This window comes from Aspergillus steynii, assembly GCF_002849105.1.
Source record: "Aspergillus steynii IBT 23096 chromosome Unknown P170scaffold_1, whole genome shotgun sequence".
Lineage (NCBI taxonomy): Eukaryota > Fungi > Ascomycota > Eurotiomycetes > Eurotiales > Aspergillaceae > Aspergillus > Aspergillus steynii.
In genome coordinates this window covers 1,861,408-1,889,161 of record NW_020194398.1, presented here as the reverse complement: position 1 = coordinate 1,889,161, position 27,754 = coordinate 1,861,408, and the positions used below count along the sequence as shown (strand labels likewise).

The window sequence follows — 27,754 nt, the reverse complement described above, 5'->3', positions numbered from 1 at the left end:
ACAATACTTAATGCGCGCTAGATAGTTTGCTCCGCCATTTGACCTGTCGGTGACCGCGTTCCCCAACGGCTGCATTACGCAGTAGTGTTCTCGTCTCGAGGTTGCCCTACCACGCGCCTTCGACGACGATCGAGTCCTGGGCCTTCAATCCTCCGATCAGCGCAACCCCGAGAGGCACTTGCACCTCTCGGATGTTAAAGCAGGCAAACGCCACCAATTTTTTGATGCCCGGGCAGCACCGGAATAGCCGACCAACAAGGTAATCATCGAGCGCGGCGTGGAACGAAACGTCGAGTTCTTTGAGATTCGGATATCTTCTACCTTCCGAGAACACTTCCTCAAAGGCGGCGCGAGACACATGGCGGCAGGATGCGATGTTCAGCTTTCGGATCGTGCCACCTGAATGGTTCATAAGAGCAACGAACCCCTGAGAGGCAAGGCCGGTTGCCTCTGCGGGTCCGTCAGGGCTGTTATTATCCACGTCTCGCGTTGACGAAAGATCCACAACCTCCAAGGGAGGGTTCGACCAGTCGGTAAACAGCTTGACGAATCCCTGGTCGGTACACACCGAGTTGTCGGAAAACCGAAGCTTGGTGAGCGAGTCGCACTTCTCGTGAACGGTTTCGAGAAGGCGATCGTCGGCGTTGGTAAACCCCTCCAGTGATAGCGTTCGCAGACCAGGGCCGGTCCTGGAAACGGCCTCGAGAAGGTTTTCTAGCCTAATATCGCGGACGAAGCCCAAAGACAAGTGTTCGAGCATAGGCAGGGTCGATATGGCTTGGAGGGAGCCATCGCCCATTTTCCAGCAATGCTTCAATTTCAGCCGGCGAAGCGATCGACAGGTTTCACACATCAAGGCCACGCTTTCATCATCAAGAGCAAAGTCCAGGTTGGACAGTTTGAGACTTTCTAGTCGCGGTCCAAATTGCCGGAACATTCGCCGCCAGTATGCATCTGACACGAGGTTGGCGGCGTCCAACTGCAGAGACTTGACCTGGGGATTTCGATCGAGCATATATTCGAGAACTTGGTCCTTGAGCTGACCGGCAAAGCGGAGATTGATATGAGCTAGGGAAGGCATGAACGTTAGAATTTTCTGAAAGTCCTCAGTCTCAAGCTTCGCGGAGTCGTAGATGTCAATGGAATCCATGTCCGGGCGAAGAAATAGGTTTAGAGTCCTCGGCGTCAACGCCCTCCTCTTGGACAGGATCTGGCTAAGACGATGTAGCAGCTGCGACGGCAGATCCCCAAACTCGTCTATGTCGTTGATATTGTCGGCAACTTTCTGGGGAGGGAAGAAAGGTCAGCGACGTATGCAATGTAGTTAGGAACGGCGGCGCTTACCTTGGTACACATTTCGGCCAAGCTTAACGCGCCGTGCTGAGCAATCCCGTCAAGCAGATTGCTTTGGTTTTGGCGACGGCCGGTTCTTGGTGCCCGCTTTTTGGCCTTTGACTTCTTTTCGTCATCGGCCACCTCTTTGGAACACTTGGCGCAGAGAAGACCTCCACCGGGTCCCGTCTTGCTATATGGCGTGACCGTGAATCGCTTGCTGCAGATTTCACAGTTCTCAAGCTGGCCGGGCATCGGGCGAGACTTTTCCTGCAGCATCTCCCTCGCAATGATGTCGTCGTCTCCATCAGGCTCACCAGTCCGCCGGCTTTTACGACGGGCAAATTCCTTGCTTTGTTTGATCTTGGCGAGGGTGGCCGACTCTTTCCGCTTGCGCTTCTTCTTCTGTTCGGGCGACTCGCCGGTGGGTTCATTGGCATCAGTAGCGTCGGCTGCCTCTGGGGGATTTTCCGCGGCCTCCTGGCGCTCGGCCTCTCTCAGGCGCCTTTGATGGTCATCATGGATTTGGGCGGCAGATATGTTATTGGACTGGAGAAGAACGGGTTAGCGACGGAGAGCGCGGGGAAGGAAACCATGTTGCGCATAATGATGAGCTACGTACCGCAAGGAAGTCGGTCAGCGCCGAGTGGCTGGAAATGCGATTAGTTGAGAGGGACCAAGTGAGCGCCGGTCGAGGGAAGACTTACGGGCCTCTGATGTTGTTCCTGGTGCGCCGTCGGTCCGCCCTGTGGAACACCCGCCGTTAGTTAGCAATTCATTCAGTAGGCTACCACGCGCCGGATGGAAGTATCTCACGAACATTTTGTTGAGTGGGGAGGGGGGTGAAAGCAAAGTGAAGCGAGCGCGAGAACTCCGTAGTCCCGGACGGCGACGAAGAAGTAGAAGGCGACGGGTGATGTCAGACCAATGAGGTCACCGGCTCCGCGGTGATTTCGCGTTCCACTTCACGCGGGACTCGACCTGAGCACTGGTCCGTAGGTACCTTAATGTACGCAGTGCCTGAGGTAGGGAGACAAACGACGAAAGAGAAGTAAATCGAGGGCGGACAAAGAAAAATCGACTGACCTGTTCCTTGGATCCACCGACCGCCGCTGGTTGCCTGCCAGGCAGGCAAAAAGTAAGGTACAGGAAACCTACTCGCCACCTGCAGGGCCTTCCCCTGCCAATCATCAATCACTTCGTCCTTCGTGCTTCTTTCACTTCTCTTCCTTGCACTCTCCCTGCCTTGCATCTCCCATCCCCCGAAGCTGCACTTCTCCTTTTCTTGCTATCATGGGGAGAAGGTCGTCTGCAGTGAGGCCTGGAACCTCCTCCACGGCAGGTAAGCTCTAACCACTACTCCGTCCGTCAATCCTGCCGGCTAACTCGAATCGATTCCGCCACCAGATCCCTCGTCTTTGCCACGACGCACGTCCTTGAGATTAGCCCGGTCTTCGTCCGCCCAGACCAATGCGCGACAGATCGATCATTCCTCCACACATGAAGACGTGACTGCGCCGACTGGCCCTGTCGCAGTTCATCAGAATGACAAGCCTGCGGCCCTAGAAGTTGCCATCCCCTTGAAGCGGCGCACATCCTCCCGCTCTTCGTCCACATCGACGTCCGGAAATGGGACTAACGATTACAACACTCCGGCGACCAGTGTTGCCATGACTCCTGCGGAATCAGAAGTCCCACGGCCGAAGACAAGAGTGAGCGCGTCTGCTCGCGCCCGAGAGTTACACTCGAGCACCATGTCTCTGAACCCGCGCAGGGGACGCAAGAGAACTATAACCGCTACTGTCGCGGAGGATACCACCCCCGAGGCCTCGGATGCAGCCCTGGCTCGGACTCTGCAACTTCAGGAATACCAGGCCCCGCTTTCGAAACGGCGAAAAGTGCTCGAAAGTGTTAAATCGGAGATTCGAGATTCCGACGACGACAGCGCCTTGACAGAGCTCGATTACGATGACGATGCCAACGAGGCTGAGTCTGAGCAGTGGCAGCCGCCACGCAATTCTCGAGGTTCTCTCCGGTCAGCGAAGAAACCGCTAGTTGCGGACAGCGAAGATAGTAACTTCGATACGGATGATATGTCTCAAGGTGACGATGATGATGACAGTCGCCAAAGCGATCAAGAGCCAACTAGCCAAATGCCATCCAACGAGGGAAGGCCCTTGTACTCGCAGAGCGGGTCTAGAAACCGAAGCACAGCAAATACTAGGGGCCATGGGCGAGGTCGGAGACAGGCTCCCAGATCTTCTGAAGCGGCGCCGACTCCGTCACAGACGTGGATGAGCTACCGTGTAAGTCCAACCAATCTGCCCTTCTGAATGTTGTGACGGGCTATTGATGGTTTGTATAGGCGTTCAGGGAGCGAAAGAAACTTGAAAAGCAACATCCGTATATCATAAAGATGTGGGAGGATTTAAGAAATGCGCCCCCAATAACACCGGTGGCTGCCGAACAACCTCCAAGTATATCGCGAACCCTGAAGTCTTTCCAACTCGAAGGGTTGAATTGGATGATGCGACAAGAAAAGTCACAGTATAAGGGAGGTCTCTTGGGTGACGAGATGGGCATGGGCAAGACTATCCAGGCGGTTTCCCTACTCATGTCGGACTATCCAATCGGCAAGCCGTCCCTGGTTGTTGTCCCCCCGGTCGCTCTAATGCAATGGCAATCTGAGATCAAGGTATGGTGCAACCGTGAAACCGATCGTGTTAATCTGACCCCTGCCTTCAGGAATACACCAATGGCCAATTGAAGGTTTTGGTTTATCACAACTCTAACCCTAAGGTCAAAACTCTCGCCAAGGAAGATCTGCAGGCCTACGATGTTATCATGATATCTTGTAAGGAACCGCATCCCCCACGAGCTGAAGTAGGAGCAAAGAAACATGTCTAACACTTCAATACTTCGAGCTAGACTCTGGTCTAGAGTCAATCCATCGAAAGGAATGGAAGGGGTGGAACCGCCATGACGGGATTGTGAAGGAAGACAGTAAGTAGTTCGAAGGGCGTGATGAGCTCTGGGTATTGACATACTGCAGGCGTGATTCATTCTATCGATTACCACCGGCTTATTCTTGACGAGGCACACAGTATCAAGGTAATTGAAATTTCCTTCTGGTTGGGTCTGTTGTTGCTAACGCATCCAGCAACGTACCACGAGTGTTGCCCGCGCATGCTTTGCCCTGAGAGCTAACTACAAATGGTGCCTATCTGGCACCCCGGTCCAAAATCGAATTGGCGAGTTCTTCTCTCTCCTGCGATTCTTGGAAGTCCGTCCGTTTGCCTGTTATTTCTGTAAACAATGCAAATGCCAGCAACTTCATTGGTCTCAAGACGCCGAGAAACGATGCACTGAATGCAGACATAGGTACTGTCTTTTGGGAAATGCTCGATCTGTTCGTGTCCTGCTCATACTAACAATCTCTGCAGCGGATTCAGTCATGTCTCGGTGTTCAACCAGGAGATCTTGAATCCAAGTGAGTATCTACACTGTCTTGGTGCGCATATTCTAACGCAGACCAGTTACGGAAAGGGACAACGTCGAAGCCCGCCGAGAGGCTTTGTCGAAGCTGCGGCTTATCACTGATAGAATTATGCTCCGACGTGTCAAGCGGGACCACACGGCTTCTATGGAACTCCCGCCAAAACGGTGGGTGTCACTTGGCCACCCTACCAATCCGATTGCCACTGACAAAATATAGGGTCATTCTGCACAATGAGTTCTTTGGTGAAATCGAACGCGATTTCTCCCAAAGTATCATGACCAACTCTACCCGGCAATTCGACACGTACGTGAGCCGCGGAGGTATGTCACCCGGGTCCATGCAACAGCACCGATTCTCCTCGCATACTTACACGAGCTGCAGTGATGTTAAACAACTATGCCAATATCTTTGGGTTGATCATGCAAATGCGACAAGTTGCAAACCACCCCGATTTGATCTTGAAGAAACATGCCGCCAGTGGGCAAAACGTACTGGTTTGCGGCATCTGTGATGAACCGGCCGAGGAAGCCATCCGGTCGCGCTGCCATCACGAGTTCTGCCGCCGGTGCGCCAAGGACTATATGCGGTCATTTGATGCCGAGACGATCGTCGATTGTCCGCGGTGCCATATACCGTTGTCCATCGACTTTGAGCAGCCGGACATCGAGCAGGAAGAGGAGTTCATCAAGAAGAACTCGATCATCAACCGGATTCGGATGGAGGACTGGACCTCGTCGACGAAGATCGAGATGCTTGTCTACGACCTCTACAAGCTGCGGAGCAAAAAGCAGACGCACAAGTCGATTGTCTTCTCGCAGTTCACGTCGATGCTCCAACTCGTTGAGTGGCGTCTGCGTCGAGCCGGATTCAACACGGTCATGCTCGACGGCTCCATGACGCCGGCCCAGCGGCAGAGGTCGATCGATTACTTCATGAACAACGTTGACGTCGAGGTCTTTCTCGTCTCGCTCAAGGCGGGCGGCGTGGCTCTGAATTTGACGGAGGCGTCGCGGGTATTTATCGTTGATCCGTAGGTGTCCCCATTCCCCTCCTCTGGCGTGCACACCGATCGTTCGACAGGACCAAGGCTGACATCACGGCGTAGATGGTGGAATCCGGCTGCGGAGTGGCAGAGCGCGGACCGGTGTCATCGGATCGGTCAGCGTCGACCCTGCGTCATCACCCGACTGTGCATCGAGGACTCGGTCGAATCCCGGATCGTTCTGCTGCAGGAGAAGAAGGCGAACCTCATCAACGGCACCATCAACAAGGATCAGGGAGAGGCGCTGGAAAAGCTCACTCCCGAGGATATGCAGTTTTTGTTTCGGGGATCGTGAAGGGGGCAAGACCGACGGAGAGGAGAGGATGATGCATGTCGGAAAATGAGATCGACAGCCAGGATCAGGTGGTGGTAGAATTAGGCATGCTAGTACCTCCAAAGAATCGATAGTGACGGGGTTAATGAAAGCGCCCGGGCAGGAAGATAAGTCCTTAATCCCAGGCCATCCTTGCATGCGAAGAAGGTGAAACACCGTAGCTACCTTAGGGACTGAGGGTAGGTACTACCGTCGATCGTACTGTACCTAAGGGACCTAAGGGACCTAAGGTACCTACCTAGGTAGGTACCTGGTAGGTACGGTAGGCAAGGCACGGAAGGCGAGCCTCGGTACGGTACGGTACCCTCGTAAGGCAGGCTAAACCCCACTGGGAATCCCCGACGGGCCCACCGGAGATTGGCGAACGGCCGGTGATTGGCCGGGGGGCGTGCAGAGATGCGGAGTTTTGCTTCGCTTTTCCATCTTTCCAGGTTGCTAGTCCTCCCACCCAGTCCCTATCGGACTCCCTCCATCTCTCTCTCGCACTCGACTTTTGGTGCTACTAAAGTCATCCGTTCCGGTAGTCCCACTCCCTCTCCCTCTCCTGCCCTTCCCTCCCCCTTCCCACCGTCCATTTTTCCACCGTCTTCCGTGGGACAGGACGACTCCCATGCCCGGAACTGGCATGCACGCTGCCCTGGTATGGCAAAGGTCTCCATCACGCCGTGTTTGCCCAGCTCGCAGCCATTGATGGGTTTGGGATGCCTTCCCCTCCCGGTCTAGCGAGCTGGTAGCTCATTGTCCACTCGTCTAGCTCGTTCCTGCTCCATGAAATGAATGCAGTAGTCCCCGACTTAAAATGACTAGTTCTTGCCTCGACGAAGGAAAGCGTTCCGGATATTTCCCAAGAAGCAGAATAAATAATCAATAATAAATAAATAATTCCCCGACATTCCTTGTTTTGGCCTGCCCTTTTTTTTATTGGTTTTATTTTTCGCGCTTTCCCTTTTTTTTTTATTTCCCTTTCCCCTCTTCTTCTTCTTCTTCTTCTTCCTCTTCGACTTTCTCCCCTGCCTCCTTCTTTCATTCTCCAATTCCCTTCCATCTTCCTCCCATCCGCCTCGTCGTGCATCTTTTTTTTGCAGCAATAAGTCGTCGCCTCCCCCGTCAACTCTTACCTTCGACCCCCGTCTTTTCTATATTCATCATGTTGCCCATTCTGCTCCTCTCCACCCTGGTGGCCTCGGCAACCGCCGCCAACAACTACACGCTCCCCGAAGGATTCGACTTGAACAAGGTGAACCCTTCGACTCGAGGTAGGTCGTGCGAATCTGCGTGTGTCCAATGGTTCGACGCGAAACTAAGACGTGGAATCAGCTTCCTGGTGTGTTGCGGAGCGGAACGCCTGCCCTAAGATCTGCGGCGGAGTCTCCAACGCCAACTCTTGTGATCCTGTACGTCGATCTCCAGCGCCTCTTTTCTTTCTTCCTTCCTTCCCCATTCCCTCTTACTGATCGGTGCACCTAGTCGACTCTGGATTTTACCTGCACTTGCGGCAACGGCAGTGCTGCCAACGTTGAGCCCTACCAGGGGACTGTGCCTTACTTCGTGTGCCAGGAGAACTTCGGGCAGTGCATTGAGCGCTCCTCGAGTCTGGATGAAGAGGAGAAGTGCAAGGATGCTCGCAGCGGGTGCGGCTCGCAGAATGCCTCGGAGTCGTCGTCGTCGTCCTCGACGACAACCTCCGCTACCTCCTTGCCCACTGCGACCGAGTCGTCCGACAGCTCCGACGACGACGAAGAGTCCAGCACCGCGACTCGCACTAGCTCTAGCACCGGAAGCGCTGCGACCACCACCAATGCCGCCGTGCGCATGGCCCAGGACCACGCGACGGGCGTGTTGGCGACGGTCTTCTTCCTGGCGCTCCGCCTCACGCTGTAAATGGGTCCTCCGAGATTGAAGTGGGAGAGACGAGGGACGGTTAATTATTCGGTGGCGAAGGGAGGTCTTCTGTCACGCGCCGTTCTCATTATCATTTTGTTTTCTGTTTGCTCTGTTATGACGGGATGCGAACGCCATGGGTACCTGGCGTGCTGTTATTTGCGATTGTCTTCTGCGTTCCCATGCATCGTACTATTCCCCTTGATCTCGCGCCACGGGTTTAATGAATTGCATCGAATTATGTATTTTAATGCGTCGCTCCTTGAGAAATGAGACCGACTCCAAGTCCGTACGCATAAGTGTAGCACAGGAGCATCGACGGCGAATGCGGGCCAGGCAGGGCGGCGCCAAGACTTTTTCCCACAACTGAAATTTCTCCACCGCCAACCAAATCCAAACCAACTCGATTCGTCTCGAACTCGCTTCTTCTCTCTCTCTCTCTCTCTCTCTTTCTTTCACTCTCTCTTCCTGTTTCCCCCTTCTTCTCTCTCCCCCTTCCCTTCCCTCCTCCTGCCATCCCATCCACCATGCCCGCCCCCACCACCACCCTCCTCATCGAGGGCTCCTTCAGCGAACTCGCCGACGAGTTTGCCCAGTACATCGATGCTCTGCGCAAGACCGAGGAGGGCACGACTCTCCAGGCCGAAATCTCCCCGCTCTTGCAGCCCCTCCGCGAGCAGGAACAGTCCGACGCTCAGCCCGACACCAAGCAGCGCGATGAGGTTCTCAAGAAACTGGTATCCGCCGCCGCCGCCTTGAATACGGCCCCCGAGAAGGGTGAGTGGGGTTTTTGCATACCCTTTTCTTGGATCCCCGACTTCTCTCTTTGCGTCTCTGTTTCTCCGATTGCCTGCCGGAAATATCGATGGTCTGCTCTAACCCACCCACCATGAAACAGAGATCACCCCCTCCTACAACCTCCTCATCCACCTCGTCCACCAGGCGTCCGACCCGGACATGTTCCTTTCGCGCATCTGTACCTATCTCGCCAAACCCATCACTTCCTCTGCCCAGTTCGGTCCGTCGCTGTCCATCTCGATCCTCTCCACCATCTTCAACACCCTCGGCCCCAACGACTCGAGCCGCTTCCACGTTCTGTTGGCCATCGTTGCCGTCATCCGCCAGTCCGGCTCCGCGATTGCCTTTGAAGCTTTGAAGCCGCAATTGACCGCCCAATTGCCCACGTGGCTGTCCGCCTGGGAACTGGACGAGGACGAGGCCCAGCGTCTGCATCTCGCCGTGGCCGACGCCGCCCAGGCTGCCGGCGACCCGGAACTGGCCCAGAGACACGTTGTTCAGGCGCTTCAGACCATCCCGGCTGCTCAGGCGTCGTCGAAGGAGGCCCGCGAGCTGGCCGTCCGCGCCCTCACCTCGGCCCTCACCCATCCCGCCGTGTTCGATTTCACCCCCTTGACGGCCTCCGATGCGGTTCAGGCTCTTCGATCCAGTGACAGCACCTTGTTCGAGCTGCTGGAGATCTTCACCGCCGATACTCTCGATGCCTACGAGGAGTTTGTCGCCGCCACGCCTTTGGCCGGCATCTCGGGCGGCGTGCTCGCCGAGTCGGGCGAGGCCCTGCAGAACAAGATGCGCCTCTTGACCCTGGCTTCGCTGGCCGCTTCGACCCCCTCCCGCTCTCTGCCCTACTCGACCATCGCCACCTCTCTGCGGGTCCCCGCCGAGGATGTCGAGAAGTGGGTCATTGACACCATCCGCGCCGGTCTGGTCGAAGGAAAACTATCCCAGTTGCGATCCGAATTCTTGGTGCACCGCGCTACCTACCGCGTCTTCGGTGAGAAGCAGTGGGCTGAGGTGCAGGGCCGCCTCATGGTCTGGCGCCGCAGCCTGGAGCGCGTTCTGGGTGTGGTGCGCAGCGAGCGCGAGCGATTTGTCCGAGAAGGGTTGCAGGCCGCCGCCGCCGCCGAGGAGGCCGCTCAGGGTAAGGGTGATAAGAACAAGTCCGGCGATCGACGACAGCGCCCGGGAAACAACCAGCAATCGCAGCAACAACAGCAGCCCTCGCAGGCCCAGCCTCAGCCTCAGGCGGAGCCTGTCACCGCGGAATAATTTGACCATTTCAAAAGGGTTAGAGCAGAGGTTAATGAAATCCAAAAAAAGAATTAGACCGTAACACGAAAGAACAAAAAAAAAAAGGGAAAAAAAAGTTTTTTTGTGTCATGGCTGGAAACGGTGTTTTATTTTCCTTTTTTTTTTTTTTTTTTTGCTTCTTAATTCTTTCCTTTGTCTCAATTTTGTTCCCGATATTCTATTCTTTTGTCTCTCATCTGGTACCCTTTTCCTTTTACCCCTTCATGTTGATCTTGTGCTCTCTGTTTTTATCCCCGCGCGTCGTCATTTATCGGTTCATGGTAGCTATTTATTTTCTAGACGGGGTCTATCTGCCTGGCATGGAGGCCAGAATTGGGCCCAATCAATGGACACGAGTCATGTTATGCTGAACTTGGACCTTGTCACCTTCACCACATTGGTTTGGATGCGGGGATCAACCCCCCAACGATGAAATTACGACTGATCCGGATTTTTAAAAAAAAAACATGTGTATATATGTATAATGATGATTGCTACAAACACAATCGCTTAGATACAGATGAATGAGGGAGTGCGTGACAAGCTCTAGAAGAAAGACAAGATCCCTAGAGGCGTTCCCTTCAGGTCGATCATTGAGGGTTGACCCCCCGAGCCTGGAATCCCTCCTGGATGCGAGTATAGACCTCGTCCACGGACCCCGTCGCCGACACCGAAACAACCTTGTTCTGATCCTCGAACGCCTTAACCACCGGCATACTGGTGTCGACGAAGGTACGGAAGCGCTTCCGGATCGACTCGGCATTGTCATCATCACGACCAGAGGTCTCGCCGCGCTTCAGCAAGCGCAGCTCCATGACCTCCTCGGGACAGTCCAAGAACAGGGTCATCTCCGAAGGGCAGACAGTGTTCTCGAAGAACACAGCCTGGTCCAGTTTCCGCGGGAATCCGTCGATCAGGAAGCGAGCCTTCTTGCCCTCGCCGGCGCCAGCACCGGCCGCCAGCGCGTCCGCCATGGCATTCGACAGTAGGGCCACGGTGATCTCCATCGGCACGATCTTGCCCTCCCGAATATACGTCTTGATCAGATCTCCGTACTGGCTGCCCTCCCGCACCTGCTCAGCACGCAGCAGGTCTCCCGCGGACAAGTGGATGAAGCCATAGTCGCGGACAAGATTCGAGGACTGCGTACCCTTGCCGCTACCGGGACCGCCCAGCAAGAAGACCACGGTGACATCGGAGGGAGAGAACCGAGGGCTCGACTGTTCAGCGCTGGCCATTTTTGATTCTTGGTTCTGGGTGTTTATTGAGTTAAGTGATTTTTTTGGTGGTCTGGTTTGTTTTGTTCTCAATGGTTCTTTGGCTTAAAATAATCCGCCGAAGGTAGGTTTTGAAAGGGCCGTCGATGGTGAGGGGGTTCGAGATAGAAGAGGGGGTTTTTTGATTTTTGTTTGGTTTAGGATTGCTGGTCAGGAGATTTCGACTCGGGTTGAGGTTTGCGAGCACCAGTGCGGGACTTCACGAGGAAGACGTAGGAGCCTGAACCGATACCAATGATGGCGAGAAAGGGGAGGATTTTGAATTGCGAGCGATTGTATTGAGAGGAGGTGTTGGGAGAAGAAGAATAGGGGCGGCAGTATGGAGAAAGAAGCGATTGCTGTTGTCGGAGATGGTGGGGTCGGGTTGCTGATCGGACGGGATCAGAGAGAGGAGAGATGGCTCGGGATCGAATCGGAAAAGTCGACGGACGGAGGACAGCGCGCGAGAGAGACATGAGGGAGAAGACGGAGTGGATTGAAGCTTGACAGCCGTCCAGAGCAAGAGGCAGAACGAAAATAGAAAAGAGAGAGAGAAAAAAAAAGCGATTCTTCCGGACATCACGGGGAATGGATGGGCCGCATCGGGCATAGCGCACTACCTACTCCTTTAGGCAGGTGTGTGGCCTGGGGCCTTCTACACAACAGAGAAGAAGAGAGACTGTCATATCTTTGTTTATTTCTTTCTCCCTCACCCAATTCTCTCTCACCTCACCTCACTTGGCCTGACTCTCACACACCATGCCTTGCTGTTCCCTCTTGTCTTCTTCATCCTCCCTCTACTTTCTTTCCCGCATAGTCCTGGGATCTCCACCCTCCATATCTATCCCATAACAGCTCATCCTTGACGCTCTCACAATGGCGACCAAGCCTAGTCGAGCTTATAAGGCTCGCCCCAAGAAAAATAAAAAGTCTCAAGGATCAGGCTCTCAGACAAGACAACCGGCTGATCGCAATCTGAAAGTGGGTGACTCTCCCGCGGAACTATATATTTTTCCTCCGTTTAACTGTTTGTCAAACAGACACGTCATCCAGCAAGGAAAAGTGACAACCATAATAGGCCGAATGTAAGCTCAGTTCCCCTGCAAGTCGATTATTGATTCATGAGCTCATTATCTGCATGCAGGCCAATACCAATACCCACAAGATTACAACACGGAAAGCTTCATTCTTGCTTCTACCCCCAGAGATCCGCTGGCAGATATACCAGGAACTTTTTCATTTGTACCGTGTCGAAATAATTCGCCGGAAAGACAAAAAAAAGGGCAAAAAAAAGCGTGACCCTCCGAAATCTACTCCCTACCGTCTCTGCCATCGCCATTTGGTCCCCCGTGGTGTTCGATCTCAGACTGTCTGGAGGAATCCAGGAAGGCCCGCTTACGAGCCACTTCCTATAGCTATTGTATTCGCTTGCAAATTGACATACTGCGAGACGATCCACCTCTTCTACTCAAAAATGCAGTTTGTCTTTAATTGCACAAAAACCATTGCCCGGTTTCTGAAGACTGCAAGCAAAGACTCACAATCTGCCATCAACCATGTGGAGTTAAACCACATCATGTACAATGAGCCACGACTCACGGAATTTCGGGAGTACAAGTTCCGCAGCGACAGGGCTTGGTATCTTGTCTGCGACGAGATGTCCCAGAGTTTTGGGAGCCTTCGTGTGCTGCATGTCCATATGACTGTGTTTGACTGGCCCATTCATCTAGAGATTGGAGAGCGCTGGTCATTTCCCCTGTTAGTCTTCGGTGAGCATGGGCGGCAACTGGACATCGCCCATATCTGGTTGCAGATGCCCAGATTTAGCAAGGAAAAGCTGAAGTCTGTGGCGCGCAGCATTGAAGAAAAGATCATGAGACCGGAGTCTTTTCAAATCCGGGAAGACGAAAGACTGGCTAGGAAGTTAATGGGCCGCGTCAAAGCGAGGAAGATTCTGACACTTGCGTTTTAAGATCACTTCTTTTGTTTTTCTTTTCTTTTTCTCTTCTCTTCTCTCTTTTTTTTTTTTTTTCTCACATCTGTCGTGCATTTTGATTCTGATGCTCTTCTACTCCATGGTGCCCGAGGCTGGCAAAAGTGATTATTTTCGTATTTTCTTTGGGTGGTTCTTCGCGGCTGGTTTGTACTTCGACACTGCTGGAGGTTACAATCATGACTGTTCTTGATCTGTACTCTGTTCTCACAGGTAGCAGTGTCCAAATGGAGAATAACATTTATCGTGATATTATCAGGTCTAACCTACTTGTCTAGGTAAAGGCAGGAGGGATATAGTCAACATGTGCGTGTTGTAAACCAAGAAACACGGTCGAGCGAGACAAACGCCGAGATGATGCAAATGGATTTTCTTGAGGATCGAAAGATCATGATAAACCGGCAACGTAGGCACTTTTCGGTACATCTGCCGGGAAGCTTATTGCGCCAAATCATGGTTTCTGCAGGGTCATCGCGGCTCCTCCATCGGGGGCCGTTCGTCAGACGGAACTTCAAGGTATGCAGCTTGCATACGCCGCTGGCGGAGACCACAACACACCGCCGCCACAAGTCCTCCCACGGAGCATGCGACCAGTGTGAGAATCAGCAAGCCTCCAACGCCGTGAACAAATTCGTAAGCTTGGAAGGCTGACTGGGCGACTCTTTCGGCCTCAATGGCCGCTTCATCGACTTCTTCTTCTTCTTCTTCTTCTTCTTCTTCTTCTTCTTCTTCTTCTTGTTCCTCTTCCTCTTCCTTCCCGTATAGGGCTGCAGGATCGTCAGGCGTTGGATTCTCATCCCCTTGGAAACCTGCTAGGTGCCAATTCCCAGGGGTGCCGGTGCGGTGGACGAACGATGTACCGAGGACATTGCCGTCTCGGTCAACGGCTTCGGCGGATACCCAATCGAGGTATCCGTCTGCTATGTACATGGTTTCGAAGTCGAATTTGGTGGTGTTGCCGACAAGCTGGGGAACTTCGTCTTGGCTGGCCCGCGCGTAGAAGTTCCAGGAGGACACATCCGTGGCGCCGTTCCAGCTCACATGGATGATTGTCGTGAGATCAGCTTCGTCCGTCCCGTACACGGCTGCCACCAAGTCCGGCGGGTGGCGTGGGCGGCCAGTGAATGGAAACTTATATGATCGATAGGTCGAAAAACGGGTCGACGCGAAGGTAGACCGCATCAAGACCCTCCCGTCGGGGGAATGCTCACTCTGGAAGCCTTGCTCACTCCAGCCGACGAAGACGTTGCCGTCTGGCAAAGATTGAACGCTGCCTCGCAGGCGAGTGAGTCCTCCATCGGGGCGATTGTACCGTCCAACCACACGCGCCGTCATCGGAGAGGCGCTAGTATCCAATTGCACGAAGAGGGCGGCCGAGGTGTCTTCTTCCTGCTCAAGCTCATCCGAGGCATTGTTGAGAAACGAGATGGTCGTATGTGTCGCGTTGGCTTCGACGAAGCGTGCGTGATGCTGTTTGGAAAACGTGAAGTCCTGAACGAAGTCTGAGAACTTTCCTCCAAGTCGCCACATGATGTGACCGTCTTCTCCCGAGATCAGATAGATTGTGTTGGTGAACCGCGCAGACAGGAGATAATTCCCCGCAGGGCTTTTGTCAATAGAGTTTACATGGATATGGTCCCATCCCGGCTCTCCCGAGGCCGGCGAGGAGCTATGTACCTTCACAGATTCATGAATTGGAATGTGTCCTGTAGAAAGCCACTCGGTAAGTACCTCCCCCGTGGCCGTGTCCATTTCAACGAAGCCACCGGCAATCACCCAACCATATTCCTCAGGCCGTCCAAGTTCCCCTAGGTTCATGTATTGGCTTTTATATGCGCAAGCCAGGGCGGTTTTTCCACCATCGAGAATGTTGAAATCGTGCATGTTAAACGCAGAAAGGTCGTTGGTCACCGGGACTGCTCTCTCGGGCTCGTAATGCTGATCAAGCACATAGCCAAGTCCTTTATCCTCACCATTGTCGTGGTACGCGTGCTGTAGAATGAACGACAGATGAGGCTTATCATCGATGTTGGTGACGGCCTTGAAGTCGAAGATATTGCGATCGTCGAACATGCACGATCCGGCCCAAATGAGAACCTAGTGATGAAGTGTATGTAAGCCGCTAATGCCCTCGATAGATGTGTTGGAGCCCCATTCGACGCTCTGTACTAGCAAAGAAAGAACGTACGCCATCCGCATCGTATATATATGGGCCGACTTGACACGGCTTCCACTGCTTCGTGGGTGGCTCAGGATCAATCACACCGTATGGTGCAACAAACCAATAGCCCGGGCTTATGGATTCACGGTCATAATACGCGATATTGAGCTTCAAGGCGCGCACGTTTGGGAGCTGAGGGTTGTCAGTAACAGGCGACGTGGGAACTGTACTCTTCATACGTACCGTGACAAAGCTCATCAAATCATCATCGGAGTCTGCGATAACGTTGCGAAAGAAGAACAAAAAGAGGATGCAGAAGAACATCATCTTGGAAGATCGACCGCGCCGAGAGGCAAGATCTCCACGGGAGAATATCAAAGGGGGTGAGAAAAAAAAATGAGAAGATCACCAGTTGGCCAGGAAAGGAAGAATACGAGAAATTAGCCGCATAAAGACAACCATTGCCCGCGGAGTACTCGAATATGCAAAAGGACCAATTATTGCTTGGAGATAATCTATCTAATCCTTGACGAAGGAAACGAAAAGATTGGAGCTACTGTGTACAGAATCCGAGGGCAAAAGTGGGAGGAAATCGAAAAGAAAAAGACAGCTGGAAGCCAACACCACGAGAGCGACAAGGGAGGAAGAAAAGCGAAGAAAGAGAGCAATGAGACCAAGCTTTCACGATCCTAGCCATCTCCGGCGGACAATAGCCACTGACAACGTAAGTGCTGAGATGGAAGCTGACGATCACACGAAGCGGATGGTCTTGGCAGCGTTTCGGACGGTGGAGCTTGCGGGCCTCCAAGAACTCCGTCAAGACTGGCAACACGCTGATTGCTGAATGGTGACCAGGCAGGAGTCATTGAAATTCGAGATTCGTGGACCGAGACCCATTTCCAGGCTCCTAGTCCGGAGTACTTCGTAGGAGTCGATGAGGTCGGCAGTTGAATCTCGGCCAGGTGATGGCCACGTCGCCCGCTTGAGATACCCCCAACGGAGTGCAGAGCAGACCGATTGCTGACCACAGGCTGGTGAAGTCGGGTATCAGAACTGCCGGGTAGGATAGTCGACCTCGCCCAGGAGAAGGATACTACTCCGTACAGACTACAGAGCTCTTCAAACGACTCGAGGTTTCAAGTTCCCCAAGTCTGGAAGAATTTTATCGATTGAGGAGAATCGTTCCACACCCGACCCGCAAGGTGGGTGAACCTGTCCGGTCTTCGGGCCATGATTGATGGGATGGACGATAGCCTATCCGTGCCCTCCGATGCTTAATCCTGTGAGAATCATGATTCATGAATGAGTCGACCGGGAGGAGGGTGCGTCCAGAGAACGTGGAGGCTCTTCGGTCGACGCCCCGCACGTGACGATGCGTCGGCCTGAGGCTGCGGTGGTTTGGAGGGCAGATGTGCCGTGTGGTTGGCAATGCACCGCGGAAAGGCCCAATATTTGTTCATCGACATCATGGCGATGAAGACGGTCAGCTTTTTTTTTTTTTTTATTTTAGTTTTTTATTTTTTATTTTTCATTTCGTATTTGTTGGTTGTTTGAATCCTCCCGCATTTCCCCCGTGTTTGGTGGTATGCATTGGGGGAACAGGTTCTGGAACCTCGACGGTATGCCCACGTGTTTCCGACTCTACGACGCTTCCCCCGTATTTACTTTGATTTTGATTTAGTTTTACACCTCACAGGCTTGGCAGAGCCTCATGAGAATGGAGGAATGGGCGAGGGAGCGCATCAACATAAAAATTCAAAACAAATGCCTTGAATGCAAGTCCGGCCGATCCACGGCGGGACACGACGGTGTAACAGTCCCGGCGGTGATTAGATCGATTACCACCGTTGCACCCATCGAGTGTCACGTCCCACTTACTCCTACGGGATGGTATGGACGCTGGAATGAATGCCACCGCCGGGAATCCGCCCCCTTCTGCGTGCGGTGGAGATTCGTCACACTCTCGAGTCCCGAGCATGAAGAGTGAATCCACGATACATGATAGATGCAGGCTGGGGAACTCTTCCGGAGTCAGGAAGCTTCAGGGGCTCGCGCAGCGTCCCGTATGTACAGTACCAAACCGGACGGTGACCATACCACTAGGCGGATGTAACTCTGAACACGCTGGGTCCTCTCGCTCCCTCCGGAATACGGAGTGTACAGAACATAGAAACAAAGGAACTGCGATGGCTGATGGGAGCTCTCAGGCGTCATCTGTGCGCCGTGGCGTAGGGGCAGGCTTCCCTGCCCTATATACGCAATGATGACTAGAGTAGTAGATACGACCAGGCAGGTGGTATCTTGGAGGACGGACTTGTTGACCGTAGGGTAACAATCCGCATTGTCATGAATGACAATACCGACCGGGGCCGGGGACGCAGTCGTGGTGTGTACGGTACTGTAAGTACGGACGGACGGTACGCAGGTACCTGCCCAGGGAGTCTAGGGACTGCGGAGGTACCTCCCGGGGTGATCGATCTTCTGTTACCTCCCCAAGCATTCTTTCTTTCCTCTTTCCCTTGGATCTTTCATTCCTCTGCCTTATCTTCGTTCTTCCTGCCCCTTCCGTGAGACCTTCACTCCTCCCGTTTCTTGAGGAATGGCCACGCGTTGATCCATGCTTCTGTTGTCCTTGGTCCCGTCACTCTCCGGTCACTACGCTACGACGACGACTACTACTGCTACCGCCGCCGCTGCTACAACCACCGACTGCTACTACTCTACTACCGCAGCGACTCCGACTAATAATAACCAAGAACTGTGACCTGTCTGACCAGCTTTACTTCATTCACTACACCACTACTCCAATTGTCGGGGCTCGTCCGTTACCACCGTCAGGGCTCTAAAAAAATAATAAGAATAAAAAAAAAAAAAAAAAAAAAGCCTTCACCCACCATTTCGTACCAGAGCTGTCAGTCAGGTTTTGCTTTTTTTAGCTTTCCTGTCTCTAGTGCAAAAACTAGATCTTTCATCTATCAATCTGTTAGTTCATCACCCGGTTTTCTTGTGGTTTTTGGTTCCACTATTATTTATTCGTCTTTTTTTTTTTTTTTTTTTTTTCATTCTTTTTTTGGGTTTCCCACGCTCTCTCTCCCCTTGCCCTCGTCTGATTCTCCAAACCCCGTCTCCACTGCAGGCTGAGCAAGGATTAGTGTTTTTCTGCCGGTACTACCTTAAGTCTCATACATACTACCACAGCTTGGCGCCATCTTTGGAACAGAACCTTCGTTGTGCTTCTCACCACCTTCCATTCTCTCCTTTTTCTTGCCTGCCTTGCATCCCTCATCATACGCGCCGTGATCCAATTTGTCTCACCGTCCATTTAGCCTAATTCGTCAACCCAGGGTGCCTTTCTGCAGATGTGTATCCGCATGAGCTCATATCGGCCTTGTTTTGATTCATATATCTAAGCCCCGCTCATCCCTCGTCGCACTTCTTCTCAACATTGTCTCGTCATAATTTCTGTGGTTAAGGGATCATCCTCCACCCCCTCCCCGACATCTACCACCGTGACCATGACGGCCCCTCTCGTCAAAGTCCTGCATAGGATGCAGGAGCTCTTTTCCAACATCGTTGCTGCCCTGGAGGCCATGCTGTTGTTTCCCTCGCTCTTTCGTGACCCAGCCCGTAAACGGCAAAGGCCTTTCCACAAACCATACTGGCGTCGCCGGTCCCTGGATGAACTGGCCGACGAGGTCGATCAGCTATTCACCGCGCCTTTGTCCATGCAGAGTATGATGACAATGTCGGAGAAGATTCGGGAGCAATTCAAGTCTTGCTTACAGTCCAGTCCCGTGTGCATGCTGCCGTCCTACAACCATGCGCTGCCGTCCGGGAAGGAACAAGGAACCTACCTGGCGCTTGATGTGGGAGGATCCACATTTCGCGTCGCCTTGATCGAACTACGCGGAGGCGGAGACGTACACATCCTGAAGGTCTCCTCGTCATATATTGACAACGAAGTGAAGATGCTAGAGGGAACTCTCTTCTTTGATTGGATGGCGGAGAAAATTGAATCCATGCTGGGTGAGGTCGGTGCTAACTATGGCCGCGAGGCTGTCCCACTGTCCATGGGTCTGTCGTGGTCGTTCCCCATCGAACAGACCTCCAACAGCAGCGGGTTAGTGATCCACATGGGTAAGGGTTTCATGTGCTCCAATGGCACCCTGGGACAGGAGCTGGGGGACCTCATCGTCCAGTCCTGCCGAAACCGTCACCTCAACGTCCAGGTGGATGCTATTGTGAACGACAGCTCCGCAACTCTTCTTTCCCGAGCCTACGTCGACCCCAAGACCCGCATGTCCTTGATTCTGGGAACCGGAACCAATGTTGCGATCCATTACCCCGTGCACAAGATAGGATTGTCGAAATTCGGTACCCGGCCACTGGGCTGGTTTGACTATGCCAAGAACGTCATCGTCAATAGCGAAATGAGCATGTTCGGCGGTGGCATTCTACCGATGACGCGATGGGATGAAGTTCTTAACAGTACACACCTCCGGCCTGACTATCAGCCCTTGGAGTATATGATCACCGGGCGCTACCTCGGGGAAATTGTTCGTTTGATTATGGTGGAGGCCGTTGAGACGGCTCATTTATTCGGAGGCGAGCTTCCTCACTCCATGCGGGACGCCTATTCGTTCGATACTAGCATTGTCGCCGCCCTTGAGGCCGACCCGTCACCGTTGCTCACATCTTCCGCCGCCCTGCTCCAGAAGGAACATTCGTTCTCCACTGCCCCGTCAACAAGTGACTTGGAGTTTTTGCGCCGCGTCTGTCAAGTTGTTTCGAAACGAGCAGCGGGGTATTTGGCTACGGCTATCCACAGTATGTGGTGTTTGCGCAACGAGGCCGAGTTCCCCGAAACGACCACCTCAACGACACCCTCGATCAAGGAGACCCAAGATGTGACCGTGGTCGAGACCGAGAACAGCCCTCGAAGTTTATCCATCGCATGCGATGGCAGTGTCATCAACAAGTATCCCGGCTTCAGAGACCGCTGCCAAGGGTATATCAACCAGCTCACACAGAAGACCAATGCCTCTCATGGGTCTCTAGATGACGCATCGAACCCTTCGGTGAGTCTAGAACTTGCACCCGAGTGTGCAATTCTAGGAGCCGCGGTCGCGGTCGCAGTCGCAGTGGCTGAGAAGAAGCCGGAGTGAGATCATTTTATCTGCCGCGAGCGAATTTTCCTATGTCTCTTGTTTTTCCTCCAATTAAGGATGGCTTCTTTTGCTCTTCACCGAGAGGTTTCTTTAACAAGGCGTTGCGTCTGTTGCATTTGAACTGGAGTTAATGTTTTCTAGTCTCCGTTGCCTCTCATCTCTTGCATCATAATTGAGATGTTTCTCAATCACGTTGCTTTTCTTGCGTTTGGAGGTTGCACCGACCTTTGTTTGCTTTTTTCTTGTTCTTTTCTTTTCTTTTTGCTTTGCATGTTTAATTTCATCGGCGCGATCGATGCATTTTGTTGTTGGATGTGTTGCTACGAACCAGGAGCAACACATGATCCTTAGGCGAATGGATAGACGGTTCGGTTAAGGTAGCCTGGGATAGAGATGCTCGGTGTACATAATAATAATCACATGAAGTGCCTGGGATTTCACTCGAGGCTAGAACAGTAACAGAACGAGCTTTTCTCATGGTCGACCCGAGATGGACAGGAAAAGCCATTCGTCCTAGGCCCGACAAGCTGTAAGGAAAATACCTCGCACCTTAGCTTTCGCATTGCGTCGAGTCCACCAGCATGCACTGGAAGAAAGCGTCAAGTCTGATTTTGAGGGTAGTGGCGGTCAAGTAACTGCTTTTGGCCAAAGGGTTACTCCTTGCAAAGGTCCTGGAGCAGCTCCAGTATGCGACGCTGGAGTCCGGATAGTTCCTCTCTTGTGAGAATTTCGCCAGACAGGGGATGGGAATTAGTTTCCGAAGAGGAGTCGACAAGCCCCGGTTTGATGCTGAAAAATGGAATCTGCAAGCCGCGCAGTTCGGCGGCCATTGCTTCGGCCATTTGCCTCGATGCTCTGTATACTTTGCTGTCGTACCTTTTTAACTCAGCCTCGTCTTCCTCGGCTGTCTATTTTGCAACGATACCGTGATTAGTTGACTGCAGTGACTCGAACCGAGCGCGGATCCGGGATGAACTTCTTGGTGGACATACGGAAATTTGTTTGGTGTTATCCACGGGTGCTCCCACCGAGCGTCTGGACGAGGTCAGAGGGAAAGAGCTGCAGATCACAGGGCAGCTACTCCGGCGAGGGGACTGGAAGACCAGGGCCAGGGGCAGGCGTCACTCACAAGACCTCATCCAACTCCTTCTTCTTATCGACACGAGCCCTCTGTTTCTTCAGCAAGGCATCTCGTCCCTGCCACCATTGCTTCTCGTGGTCGTGCTGTCTTTGGATCAGCCAGCGGATGCGACGCTGGAGGTCTTCATTCTGCGACACCGCGCGCATCACATGTCGCAATGCAGCCGGCCATGTGCTGATGGACGAAGTGTCCTCTATGGAACCGGCCGGGTTACCGGATGTTCGAGATCGTGGTTGAGAGGTGGTCTCTGGGTTGGAGCGATTCGATTCGGACTCCGGGGGTCGTGGCTGCGGCGAAACTATGGGGGATGGGGGCAGGGCGTCGGTCGGTTCGTAGGCATCGGAGTCGGCATGGTCTGGCGGGGGAGCGGCCGGGTTGGACAGCGCGGACAGCGTTTGGAGGACCGAGGTCAAGTCAGCAGCGTTGTAAACGGGCGAAGTCATGGCTGAATGGCCTGATGTGCGAGAAGAAAGGAAGCTGGAAGGTGACGGAGCGTCTCCCCGGAGGCCGATTGGCTGCGGCGGGTCTTGGCTTTTAGCCTCTTCTGCTCCCTCGACTTTCTTCCTGAAAATTTGCCCGATTTTGCTCCTCCGTCGCCGACGTCCTTTGTTTCGACCCACCTCCAATCCCCTCAAGGCCGACTTTTCGCTTTGCCAATTGCCTCCGGTCGGAGGTCTTGATGAATCTGGTTCGATAGGTCCCTCCCCGCTCGTCCAGACGCCACTTTTGCCCAACCTCAGCCTCCTATCATCGGTGTCACCACCACCACCCACCACCATCAATATGTCCCGATCCGCCGCCGATGCGACGAGGTTTACGGCCACCGGGCCCTATGCCAGCTCCAAACCTGGGAATGCCCCCTATAAACTGCCCAGTCATATGTCGAACTCGGCGTCGAACTCCCAGTCGCAGGGGCCGGGGGGCAACCCGGAGACTCCGAAAGAAAAGGTCGAGCGGTTGCGAGCACAGGCCCGGGCGGCTCGAATGGCCCAGTCGACATCTCGTGTAGATCAGGTGGTGGATGTGGGACGGCGGTTCGCGAATAAAGCGCACAAGGTGATGGTTTACTCTCTGATTACCGCGTCCGGTAGGTCCTTTGATACTCCCATGCATCTGAGAGCGCCCCCTTCTTTACCCTCCGCGCCGATTTCGTTTGGAGGGTTGGAGGGGACAGTAAAAGCAACTTGTGTCTGATAGACTCTCCCCTTTAGGTGTCTGCGGAGCTCTTACGGTCTACTCTCTGGTCTCCTTAACGTTATACAACCGCCGGCAGCGGGCTCTGTGGGTTGAGAAAGAGCTGCAAAAGCTGCAGGACGCGAAGACAGCACATGCCAACGGATCGGCAACGTCGGAGCAATTGGAACTATTGAAGAACGAACAAATCGGCGAAATCTTCAAGCAGAAGAAGGAAGAGCAGAAGGCCGAACGCCCATGGGATAAGGTGAAGCAGTACCTTTTAGGTGGACTGAAGCCGGAGGATTCCCCGTCCGGACACCCGCAGTCTGGGAGCGTGCCCGACAACAAGCCCGGGGTTTTGGAGGCACTCAACGCAAAGGCCTTGGAAGACGCCCAGTCGAAAGAACCCTCGGCATCGGGCCAACTGGATGCGATGGCGGAAAATGCGGAAAATGCTGCGAAGCAGTCAGCACGAGGCTGGAAGAGTTGGTTCACGGGGCGGTAAGGACGAAGCGAGGTTGAAAAGAACAAAAGAACTCACGAAGGAAAACAAAACAATCCGCATGATGCGGGGGTGATTCTTTCCATGGTGTGTGCATGAGCATATTTGGTCTGCCTTTTCTTACTGTTATATTGTTATCATTATTACTCCCCCTCCGATCCCTCCTCCCCTGTACTCCACCGATCTGGAGGTTACGGCGTCTATTCGGGTGTCTCGCGTCTTGGAACCGATGTAATACTGGGTCACTGCCATCATGTGTACATATACTTCCCGAACCCTTGGTTACAGCTTTCCATCCAGGAATTGAATATTAGAGCAGCATACGGCATGGGCATGGGCCTTCGCGACTCAACGCGTCCGAAATAAATTGAGAACCAAGAGGACTTTTTTTTGTCCAGATCATTAAGTTTCACAACGACTAGCTAATTCCTAACCCTTTCTTTCTTTTTCTTTTCTTCCCAACGTCACCACCATCTGGCTCCTAGAGAATGTCATCTAAATGCCAATTGCCGAAACCGAAGCTCAAAGACAAACAAGAAAAGAGACACTATTAATGGTATCTAAAGCATCATTTTGGAACAAAGGAAAATTCGCGCTTTTTTCTTTTGGTAGTATTGTGGCTTGTCATCTAGTTGCCATTGGCCTTGCCAGACGCCTTAACGGCCCGTCTAGCACGGACGGCATCAGCCAGGTCCTCCAGGACGCTGACGGTCGTGTCCCAATCAATGCAAGCATCCGTGATGCTGACTCCCTTGCGCAGGCCCGACGGGCCCTCGGCGGGCACCTTCTGGTTACCCTCATTGATGTTGGACTCGATCATGACGCCAACCAGCGCATCCTGACCTTCGCGAAGCTGGTCGCCGATTTCCTTGGCGACCAGGGGTTGGTTGCGGTGGTTCTTGTTCGAGTTACCGTGCGAGCAATCCACCATGACCACCTCCCGCTGCTTCTTGGAGCGCAAGGCCTCACGGGCACCACGAATGCTCTCGCGGTCGTAGTTGGTACCCTTGCTGCCGCCACGCAAGATCACGAAGCCATGCTCATTGCCAGAAGTCTTTGTGATGGCAGCGAGGCCCTGCTTGGTCACACCGAGGAAGCGGTGGGAGTGAGCCGCGGCGCCGATGGCATCGATCGAAACAGTCAGGTTTCCATCGGTACCGTTCTTGTAGCCGATGGGGAAACTCAGACCCGAGGCCAGTTCACGGTGGAGCTGCGACTCGGTTGTGCGGGCACCGATGGCTCCGAGCGAGATGAGGTCTGCAAGGTACTGGGGGGAAATGGTATCCAGCATCTCACTTGCGATGGGCATCTCCATGCTGGTGAGATCGGCGTACAGCTGACGGGAGACCCGAAGTCCCTTGTTGATGTTGTAGGACTCATCAATGTCCGGGTCGTTGATCAATCCCTTCCATCCCACCGTGGTGCGGGGCTTTTCCAGGTAGGCGCGCATGATGACACAGAGGTCGGAGGAAAGTCTCGTGGAGAGTTCCTTCAGGCGAGCTGCATACTCGAGGGCCGTGGCAGGGTCATGGATGGAGCACGGACCGACGACAACCAGAAGACGGTCATCGCGTTGCTCAATGATCTCAATTGCCTGGTTGCGGCCGGATCGGACAGCGGCAATGGCATGAGCGGGCTTGAATTCAGTCGTCAGTACAGAAAGCAGAGGAAACAAAAACGGATCAAAGAGGAATTGCCCCCTCCAACTGACCCGACTACCTCACAATGGTAGGTAGGAAGGGAAGGGCCGTCGTGTCCGCATCCGCAAAGTTGTTTGGGGGGGGGAGGGACGGCTCCGACAGGAGTGACTCACAGCGGGGATTTCGGTCTGAAGGAACTGGGGGGACAGCAAGGGATCGTATCCGAGGACTGTGGGATAATATCCCGATTAGGTGGATGTGTTGTAGCGGGATTGGAGGGATAGCGACTCACCGCGAGTGTCCTCGTTGATCTCTGTCGTCTTGATGAGGGGCATTATGCAAAGTGTCCTAGGACAATGTAATGTGCTCGAGGGCGGAGGAGTAAGGGTATTTCGACTCGGATTCGAGGAACGATGAAACGAGAGAAACGTCGAGGAGGAGGGAGGAAGAAGGGACCCGGAAGATCGTTCTTATACGAGGAAGCTTATGGGCAAGCGAAGAATGTCCAATCCCTAGCAGAGAGCGAGAAGGGAAAGAAAAGAAGATGATACATTCGGTACGGAGCCAAACGGTGATCGACTGGTAAAATTGCATGTCAGGTGGGGCGGTGGCCAGTCAGTGCCCTGCGCACAAAAAAAAAAATTTAGGTTGGCCACTAGGAGCGGCGCATTACGGTATTACTACCCTACGGAGTACCTACCAGGTACCTCAGCCAGGCCCGAGTGACCAGGTCTCCCTGCCAGCAGGTGAGGTACCGGCGAGGTACCCAGGTATGTTCACCTGAGGACTCCATTGGTACGGCGGTCACCGCAACCCCCCGTATGCATAGGTGGAATGGAATGGTCGAGGTCTGCAGGCATCGCGTACGTATCGCCAGTGCCACACGCTGCACCGCGTGCAGGACGCTGGCTGGCTGGGACTTTTCACCGCTCCCTTTCGGGTCAGCTTCATTCCTCGCGGAGGTCGAAGAGCGTCCGCCAGTCATAAGACCGATATGGCGTGCCAATTTAGGTACATGGTCTGAGTTTACCGGCATACACAGGCATACAGGCATGTACGGACGGACGAGAGGCCTCGCTCTCACGGGCATACCTGCATACCCTGTGCGATAGATCAAGTTGACGATCGCCCACCAATATCGAGCCACATGGTGTCCGCCCAGCACGCTAACCGCATGTTCGCTAGAGCGTCCACCCTGACAAACCTCGGCTTGGCGCCCGGTCGTCCCTGCCGACGAGGAACGTCAACCGTCCCTCAATCCGCCTGTCGCTCTGTTCCACGTCGGCGGTCTTCATCCCTGCCAATTCGCATCTCGCGCTTGCTGACCGTCTTCCATCCGCCGAATCGGTCTCGACGTGCATTGCATTGCACCATACTATCCCGGAGCACAACAACCTCATGCATTATTGATAGCTCAGATCGTCTCTTTCTCCCTCGCCCTCCCTCTCTCTGCGCCTCGTATTCCGTTCATACCTCGTCAAGGGCCATGTTTGGCTTTTCCTCCAAGCGCCGGAGGGAACATGGGGATCTGGCGGATGTCGACTACAACGCATCCCATGAACGAAAGGTTCGGTTCACCAACGGGTCGTGCCCCGTGTAATATTTCCGTCCGGAGTCGTTGACCCTTTGAAATACGAAATATAGAAATTCTGCCCTTTAGCTTTACGTTCCTCTCCGAACACGGCCCAGAAACCTTCCTTCGCCGAAGCCCACCAAGTTGCTTCCAGAATCGGCTTATCCACTATAACACCCGTCGAATCATCAGATGAGGAGGATGGAGACAATGGATATAGCGCCACGAACCGACTTTCTCGATCAACTGCGCAATCGCATAGTTTAAGGACGGGAATGGAGATCGATAGTGGAGAAGAATCCTTCCCCTCGGCATGGACGGCAGCCGCAAATCACGACGGCGGGATTCAGCCCTCCCCCATACCCAACAATATGATCAACCAGTCACTCACTATCAGCGAGCGACATGACAGTATGGACACTCGGAATCCTTTAGCTCCTGCACGCCGCGATGAACCCACGCCCGAGAAGATACACGACCCTGCGCCATGGCAGGATCAACGTCTCCCCAGCCCGGTCAGTGAATCAGAAGACGGATTTCCGAGCAGCATAAATTCAGTTAGCGATACCGACATGAACTATAATATATCTCATGCCGCTTCATCCCCAGCCGACGCGACTAGTTCATGGCAGTCATCTGCTGGTTTACATGCGCGGCCCGATCATGTTACGAAGCCGCGAAACAAGAAAATCACATTTTCCATGGGATTTCGTGCCGATTGCGAAAAATGTCATCGAAAAGTACCGGGGCATTACAGTCATATCATTCGCGCATGACTCTGGTCCCCCTTCTTGTCTTCTTCGCCGACACTCCTCACTCATCACCTGATACCCCTTGTTTTTCGTTTTTAATAAGCTACGACACCAAGAGACCCTCTTCCCCATACTACCAGTACTATGCCCGTGGTAGTGCATTCAGGCGTTTCCCTCCCCACCCTTGTCTCTCTCTTTTCTTTCGCAACGTGTTTG

The 27,754-nt window shown here is 53.5% G+C and overlaps 13 protein-coding genes across 13 annotated transcripts; 7 read left to right on the top strand and 6 right to left on the bottom strand.

Annotated features, from left to right (window-relative positions):
- Nucleotides 1–12: 12 nt before the first annotated feature.
- On the bottom strand, nucleotides 13–2,511 carry rad7 (DNA repair protein Rad7, protein). The gene is made up of 5 exons (XM_024848146.1): nucleotides 2,153–2,511; nucleotides 2,040–2,078; nucleotides 1,955–1,982; nucleotides 1,345–1,881; nucleotides 13–1,285 (listed from the first exon to the last, which is right to left on the bottom strand). Coding segments are annotated over exons 1-5 (1,785 nt in total). The 5' UTR covers nucleotides 2,155–2,511; the 3' UTR covers nucleotides 13–106.
- Nucleotides 2,393–6,349, top strand: P170DRAFT_431904 (DNA repair protein RAD16). Its single transcript, XM_024848145.1, has 12 exons — nucleotides 2,393–2,674; nucleotides 2,740–3,638; nucleotides 3,698–4,027; nucleotides 4,078–4,186; nucleotides 4,261–4,335; nucleotides 4,385–4,443; nucleotides 4,493–4,713; nucleotides 4,776–4,822; nucleotides 4,869–4,995; nucleotides 5,048–5,151; nucleotides 5,213–5,861; nucleotides 5,937–6,349. Exons 1-12 carry the CDS (start codon nucleotides 2,626–2,628, stop codon nucleotides 6,166–6,168), a joined length of 2,901 nt encoding a protein of 966 aa, XP_024709579.1. The 5' UTR covers nucleotides 2,393–2,625; the 3' UTR covers nucleotides 6,169–6,349.
- A 440-nt stretch (nucleotides 6,350–6,789) lies between these two features.
- On the bottom strand, nucleotides 6,790–7,541 carry P170DRAFT_12108 (uncharacterized protein). The gene has a single exon (XM_024842361.1). The coding sequence runs from the start codon at nucleotides 7,277–7,279 to the stop codon at nucleotides 6,866–6,868; it is 414 nt and encodes a 137-aa protein (XP_024709578.1). The 5' UTR covers nucleotides 7,280–7,541; the 3' UTR covers nucleotides 6,790–6,865.
- Nucleotides 7,175–8,212, top strand: P170DRAFT_12103 (uncharacterized protein). Its single transcript, XM_024842360.1, has 3 exons — nucleotides 7,175–7,463; nucleotides 7,525–7,601; nucleotides 7,675–8,212. The coding sequence occupies exons 1-3, from the start codon at nucleotides 7,355–7,357 to the stop codon at nucleotides 8,086–8,088; spliced, it is 600 nt and encodes a 199-aa protein (XP_024709577.1). The 5' UTR covers nucleotides 7,175–7,354; the 3' UTR covers nucleotides 8,089–8,212.
- A 336-nt stretch (nucleotides 8,213–8,548) lies between these two features.
- On the top strand, nucleotides 8,549–10,296 carry P170DRAFT_431902 (PCI domain protein). The gene is made up of 2 exons (XM_024848144.1): nucleotides 8,549–8,865; nucleotides 8,987–10,296. The coding sequence occupies exons 1-2, from the start codon at nucleotides 8,616–8,618 to the stop codon at nucleotides 10,153–10,155; spliced, it is 1,419 nt and encodes a 472-aa protein (XP_024709576.1). The 5' UTR covers nucleotides 8,549–8,615; the 3' UTR covers nucleotides 10,156–10,296.
- Nucleotides 10,297–10,766: 470 nt separating this feature from the next.
- On the bottom strand, nucleotides 10,767–11,414 carry ura6 (uridylate kinase ura6; the record flags this gene model as incomplete). Its single annotated transcript, XM_024843632.1, has 1 exon — nucleotides 10,767–11,414. One exon carries the CDS (start codon nucleotides 11,412–11,414, stop codon nucleotides 10,767–10,769), a length of 648 nt encoding a protein of 215 aa, XP_024709575.1.
- A 750-nt stretch (nucleotides 11,415–12,164) lies between these two features.
- Nucleotides 12,165–13,404, top strand: P170DRAFT_397515 (uncharacterized protein; the record flags this gene model as incomplete). The annotated part of the gene is made up of 3 exons (XM_024846182.1): nucleotides 12,165–12,413; nucleotides 12,473–12,517; nucleotides 12,577–13,404. Exons 1-3 carry the CDS (start codon nucleotides 12,309–12,311, stop codon nucleotides 13,402–13,404), a joined length of 978 nt encoding a protein of 325 aa, XP_024709574.1. The 5' UTR covers nucleotides 12,165–12,308.
- A 293-nt stretch (nucleotides 13,405–13,697) lies between these two features.
- P170DRAFT_460459 (uncharacterized protein) lies at nucleotides 13,698–16,011 on the bottom strand. Its single transcript, XM_024851943.1, has 3 exons — nucleotides 15,830–16,011; nucleotides 15,614–15,778; nucleotides 13,698–15,522 (listed from the first exon to the last, which is right to left on the bottom strand). Exons 1-3 carry the CDS (start codon nucleotides 15,911–15,913, stop codon nucleotides 13,894–13,896), a joined length of 1,878 nt encoding a protein of 625 aa, XP_024709573.1. The 5' UTR covers nucleotides 15,914–16,011; the 3' UTR covers nucleotides 13,698–13,893.
- A 2,649-nt stretch (nucleotides 16,012–18,660) lies between these two features.
- Nucleotides 18,661–21,184, top strand: P170DRAFT_431897 (putative hexokinase). Its single transcript, XM_024848143.1, has one exon. It carries the CDS (start codon nucleotides 19,135–19,137, stop codon nucleotides 20,749–20,751), a length of 1,617 nt encoding a protein of 538 aa, XP_024709572.1. The 5' UTR covers nucleotides 18,661–19,134; the 3' UTR covers nucleotides 20,752–21,184.
- A 223-nt stretch (nucleotides 21,185–21,407) lies between these two features.
- Nucleotides 21,408–22,338, bottom strand: P170DRAFT_442390 (uncharacterized protein; the record flags this gene model as incomplete). Its single annotated transcript, XM_024850460.1, has 3 exons — nucleotides 21,408–21,662; nucleotides 21,747–21,789; nucleotides 21,884–22,338. 3 exons carry the CDS (start codon nucleotides 22,336–22,338, stop codon nucleotides 21,408–21,410), a joined length of 753 nt encoding a protein of 250 aa, XP_024709571.1.
- A 134-nt stretch (nucleotides 22,339–22,472) lies between these two features.
- P170DRAFT_397504 (cytochrome c oxidase assembly protein COX14) lies at nucleotides 22,473–23,954 on the top strand. Its single transcript, XM_024846181.1, has 2 exons — nucleotides 22,473–22,982; nucleotides 23,107–23,954. Exons 1-2 carry the CDS (start codon nucleotides 22,679–22,681, stop codon nucleotides 23,574–23,576), a joined length of 774 nt encoding a protein of 257 aa, XP_024709570.1. The 5' UTR covers nucleotides 22,473–22,678; the 3' UTR covers nucleotides 23,577–23,954.
- Nucleotides 23,955–24,027: 73 nt separating this feature from the next.
- On the bottom strand, nucleotides 24,028–25,768 carry P170DRAFT_431894 (3-deoxy-7-phosphoheptulonate synthase). The gene is made up of 3 exons (XM_024848142.1): nucleotides 25,506–25,768; nucleotides 25,387–25,442; nucleotides 24,028–25,209 (listed from the first exon to the last, which is right to left on the bottom strand). The coding sequence occupies exons 1-3, from the start codon at nucleotides 25,546–25,548 to the stop codon at nucleotides 24,202–24,204; spliced, it is 1,107 nt and encodes a 368-aa protein (XP_024709569.1). The 5' UTR covers nucleotides 25,549–25,768; the 3' UTR covers nucleotides 24,028–24,201.
- A 512-nt stretch (nucleotides 25,769–26,280) lies between these two features.
- P170DRAFT_11931 (uncharacterized protein) lies at nucleotides 26,281–27,621 on the top strand. The gene is made up of 2 exons (XM_024842352.1): nucleotides 26,281–26,780; nucleotides 26,858–27,621. The coding sequence occupies exons 1-2, from the start codon at nucleotides 26,361–26,363 to the stop codon at nucleotides 27,560–27,562; spliced, it is 1,125 nt and encodes a 374-aa protein (XP_024709568.1). The 5' UTR covers nucleotides 26,281–26,360; the 3' UTR covers nucleotides 27,563–27,621.
- Nucleotides 27,622–27,754: the final 133 nt, after the last annotated feature.